The sequence below is a fragment of the Halictus rubicundus genome, unplaced genomic scaffold (genome assembly GCF_050948215.1).
Source record: "Halictus rubicundus isolate RS-2024b unplaced genomic scaffold, iyHalRubi1_principal scaffold1205, whole genome shotgun sequence".
Taxonomy (NCBI): domain Eukaryota; kingdom Metazoa; phylum Arthropoda; class Insecta; order Hymenoptera; family Halictidae; genus Halictus; species Halictus rubicundus.
The window spans coordinates 17,156-21,648 of NW_027489746.1; the positions used below are offsets into that span (position 1 = coordinate 17,156).

The 4,493-nt window shown below is 53.0% G+C and overlaps 1 protein-coding gene across 1 annotated transcript; it reads right to left on the bottom strand.

Moving 5' to 3' along the window:
• Positions 1–1,223: 1,223 nt before the first annotated feature.
• On the bottom strand, positions 1,224–3,332 carry LOC143364991 (uncharacterized). The gene has a single exon (XM_076805003.1). The coding sequence runs from the start codon at positions 3,330–3,332 to the stop codon at positions 1,224–1,226; it is 2,109 nt and encodes a 702-aa protein (XP_076661118.1).
• Between the last annotated feature and the right edge of the window lie 1,161 nt (positions 3,333–4,493).

The following is a 4,493-nucleotide window of genomic DNA, read 5'->3' on the forward strand; positions in this document are numbered from 1 at the left end:
AGGCTATTCTTCTATATACAAGTATATTCAGGTATATTCTACTGTATTCTGCTATATTCTTGTTTATTCAAGTATATTCTGGTATATTCTAGTGTATTCTGCTATATTCTGGTATATTCAAGTATATTCTGGTATAATCTGGTGTATTTTGCTATATTAAAGTTTATTGTTGTATAGCCTAGGCTATTCTTCTATATACAAGTATATTCAGGTATATTCTACTGTATTCTGCTATATTCTTGTTTATTCAAGTATATTCTAGTATATTCTAGTGTATTCTGCTATATTCTAGTATATTCAAGTATATTCTGGTATAATCTGGTGTATTTTGCTATTGTTTGGAACTATAGCGAAAGGAAAGAGGTATAGGTTGCGATAGAGACAGGTAGAGAATAATAGTGGACTGTATGAAATAATAAATAATGTATTAAGAATAAAGCGGAAAGTATACAAGATAGCGGTGAAGTGCAGAGGTACAAGAAAGCGGAGAATAGATAGTAGTCGGAGATGTAACGCGCAAATCGTGAAGCGCACGATTTGGGAGAGTGAAGTGTCGTGGAGCGCACGAATAAACGAAAGTAGAGCGAGACTGTGATCGAGCGATCGAGCGTGTCTAAAGACCCCGTTTCGCGGTTATTGCGGGTTATTTATACTATACGTGGCCACCGGCGTCGGAAGGAATAAGGAGTGGGGTTTTTGAAAATGACGAAGGATTTGGCAGTGTCGAACGTTAGCTAGCGCACGAGGGCAATGCCCTAACGGCCGCTACTGCACAGGAAACAAGGACGGTGGGCGACGGATTTGATATTTTGGAATATGGGAACGGTGGCTCACGCGACAAGTAACCGTTTAGATGTAAACACGAAGTTTACGTCTGAGTGCGTTCACCCGGTCTCGGCGCCGAGCTCGATCAGCTGGCTATTGTCAACGCCGAGACACGGTCGCACCGAGGCCGCTCGCCTGCGGATTAGGTCGCAAAAACTATGGCACGAGAAATGATGTTGGTGTTACCGAGATTCTCGGTAACGCCTGCAGTGATTTCGAACATTCCGCCCGCCTTCGACAATCGTCGAACGAAATGAACGCGCGCGGGTGAGCGGGATGCTAATGAGCGTTGGTGAATGAATGAATGACGCGATGAAATGCAGGGCGGTGAGCTTACATACTACGTTGCGGTGGGGTACACGTTGTCGGAAGGATATTGTTCGCGAGGAGCCCGTCGTTTACGCGTCTGCCGCGCGATGCAGGGGAACGAGCTTTGTCACCGGTCGCTGGCGCTGCCCGCCATCGGATGCACCGGAGTCGTAGGGAGATGCGGCGCTCGTCGGAGGTGTGCTGCTCCTTGGCCCCTCTGGGTTGGTGAGCCAGCTAGGTCCGAGCCACCAGAGCGGATGGCTGGGCAGCTGGGATGCTGACGTGCCGTGTACGGCGCAATCCGCCGGGATGTCCGGTCTCCCGGCGTGGTGGAGGTGACCGGCGGGCTGCACGGTCTGGACCTCGGACGCTGGAGTGGCCAGTTCGTTGATGGTGCAGGTGTGGCTGGTTGCCGTGGGTGTCGAGGGCCCAGGACTTGTCATCGGGCCTGACAGGATCCACCCGAAGATGGTCTCCTGCGCGACCGGACCTCGATGCCCTCCGCTGCTGATGCCCGCCAGCAGGACCTGCGGGTACACGTCCGCTCCCAGGAGTAGGTCGATGGGGGTGGATGACGTGAAGGACGGATCTGCGAGAGTGAGGCCCGCGATATGCGGCCAGGTTGGAGCGAAGGTCCGGCAGCGCGGCCGGTATGACGTCAACCGGGGGAGGATCAGCGCTTCCACTGCACAGGAGAGGTCCGCTTGGTGTCTTGAGGCGACGTCCATATAGGCTCTCCCTCTTGCGGTCGTCGTGGCCTTGGCACCGGCACCCACCACCACCTGTGAGCATGGCTTCCGGTGGAGTCGTAGCTGCTGTACCAGCGACTCGCTGACCAGCGACACCTCGGAGCAGGGGTCGATCAGCGCCCTGGCGACGACGGTCTGGCCTGCTGACCGAACGGACACGAGGGCAGTGGCGAGGAGCACCGACAGCGGTTCCTCAGAGTGTTCCGAGCCGTTGACGACGTGCATGGAGTTGACTGGCGGAGGGCGGCTGCCCTTCGCGAGCGCGTCGTGGAGCATGGTATGGTGCCTCTCCGTGCACCGCTGGCAGGTCTTGCTGGATCGGCAGGCTGCGACGGCGTGGTGTCCCAAGCAGTTGTGGCACAGATGGTTGGAGATCACGACCCGGAGGCGGTCCAGCGGCGTCCTACTTCTGAAAGCGTCACAAAAACACAAGAGGTGCATACCTCGGCAGATTCCGCACCGTGACTTTGTGGAGGGCTGGTCGGCGGCGACGTGGACGGCTTCGACTCCCTTCGCTGGGGGTTGCCGAATGGGCACGAGGTGTCCATGCCGACTCTCGTAGGCCTCCAGGGTGCGGATCGTCGTCTCCAGGAAATCCAGCAGCTCGGAGAGCGTGGGTGGTTCCGTGCTGCACCCCAAGGATGTCTCCCAGTGCTTCAGGGTCTCTGCGTCCAGGCGCCGCACGACGTGTTGGACCATCCAGTGGGCCTTGTCGTCGACGGGAACGTCAAGGCCGTTCAGCACTGAGGCCACGTTGCAGCTGGTGTCGAGGAGCCGCTTCAATTCCCTGGCGGTGTGCGTGGTGCAGGCGGGCGTCTCGTAAAGGATGTCGAATTGGGCATCGACAAGGAGCCGGCGGTTCTCGTACCTGTGCGCCAGCAGCTCCCATGCCCGATGAAAATTATCAGCCGACATCGGGATGCGGCGGATCAGCAATGCGGCTTCTCCGGTGAGGCTGGCGGACAGGTAGTGGAATTTCTCGGCGTCACTCCACGACGGGTCGTCAAGGACCAACGACGAGAAGAGGTCCTTGTACCGCGTCCACTCGCTGTACTGACCCGAGAAGGCCGGTAAGTCGATGCGCGGGAGCGTGGACCGTGCCCTGGGTCCGGACGCTGCAGGAGGCGGGATGCTCGGCGATGCAGGGGTTGACGTGGGCGCGAGGCGCGCCAGTGCGTCGAGTAGCTGCCCCTTCTGCAGCGAGTAGGCCTGTTCGCCTTCCGTGAATAGGTCCAGGGTGAAATAATCGCTCTGTTGGTACTCGGGGGTGGCCGTGGATCTGATTCGGTCGTCTTGCTCCTCGAACTGCTGCCATCTTTTCTCCAGGGTGGCCAGAGTGCTCTGGAGGAGTCCGATGGTGAGGTTCGCCTTTCCCTGCTTCTGCAGGTTGTCGCCGGTGCGAGCCATGCGCCCGAACAACACATGTTGACTCGCGACGAGTGCGTCCATGACGTTAGAGTGATAAGGTGAGAGAATGAGTTTGGGAATTTATAGGAGATGGTACGTAAAGGAATCCGGCTCGAAGGACCAATGTTTGGAACTATAGCGAAAGGAAAGAGGTATAGGTTGCGATAGAGACAGGTAGAGAATAATAGTGGACTGTATGAAATAATAAATAATGTATTAAGAATAAAGCGGAAAGTATACAACATAGCGGTGAAGTGCAGAGGTACAAGAAAGCGGAGAATAGATAGTAGTCGGAGATGTAACGCGCAAATCGTGAAGCGCACGATTTGGGAGAGTGAAGTGTCGTGGAGCGCACGAATAAACGAAAGTAGAGCGAGACTGTGATCGAGCGATCGAGCGTGTCTAAAGACCCCGTTTCGCGGTTATTGCGGGTTATTTATACTATGCGTGGCCACCGGCGTCGGAAGGAATAAGGAGTGGGGTTTTTGAAAATGACGAAGGATTTGGCAGTGTCGAACGTTAGCTAGCGCACGAGGGCAATGCCCTAACGGCCGCTACTGCACAGGAAACAAGGACGGTGGGCGACGGATTTGATATTTTGGAATATGGGAACGGTGGCTCACGCGACAAGTAACCGTTTAGATGTAAACACGAAGTTTACGTCTGAGTGCGTTCACCCGGTCTCGGCGCCGAGCTCGATCAGCTGGCTATTGTCAACGCCGAGACACGGTCGCACCGAGGCCGCTCGCCTGCGGATTAGGTCGCAAAAACTATGGCACGAGAAATGATGTTGGTGTTACCGAGATTCTCGGTAACGCCTGCAGTGATTTCGAACAGCTATATTAAAGTTAATTGTGGTATAGCCTAGGCTATTCTTCTATATACAAATATATTCAGGTATATTCTACTGTATTCTGCTATATTCTTGTTTATTCAAGTATATTCTAGTATATTCTGGTATATCATCGGCTATTCTGCTATATACTGTTATATTCAAGTATATCATGGTATTTTCTAGGTTATTCTGCTATATTCTTGTTTATTGAAGTATATTCTGGTATATCCTAGGCTATTCTGGTTTACAATAGTATGTTCAAGTATATTCTGGTGTAATCTGGTGTATTTTGCTATATTCTAGTGTATTCAAGTATATTCTGGTATATCGTGGTGTATTTTGCTATATTCTAGTATATTCAAGTATAT

Coding starts and splice junctions, on each gene's coding strand:
- LOC143364991 (XM_076805003.1), bottom strand. CDS start 3,332: ATGGACGCACTCGTCGCGAGTCAACATGTGTTGTTCGGGCGCATGGCT.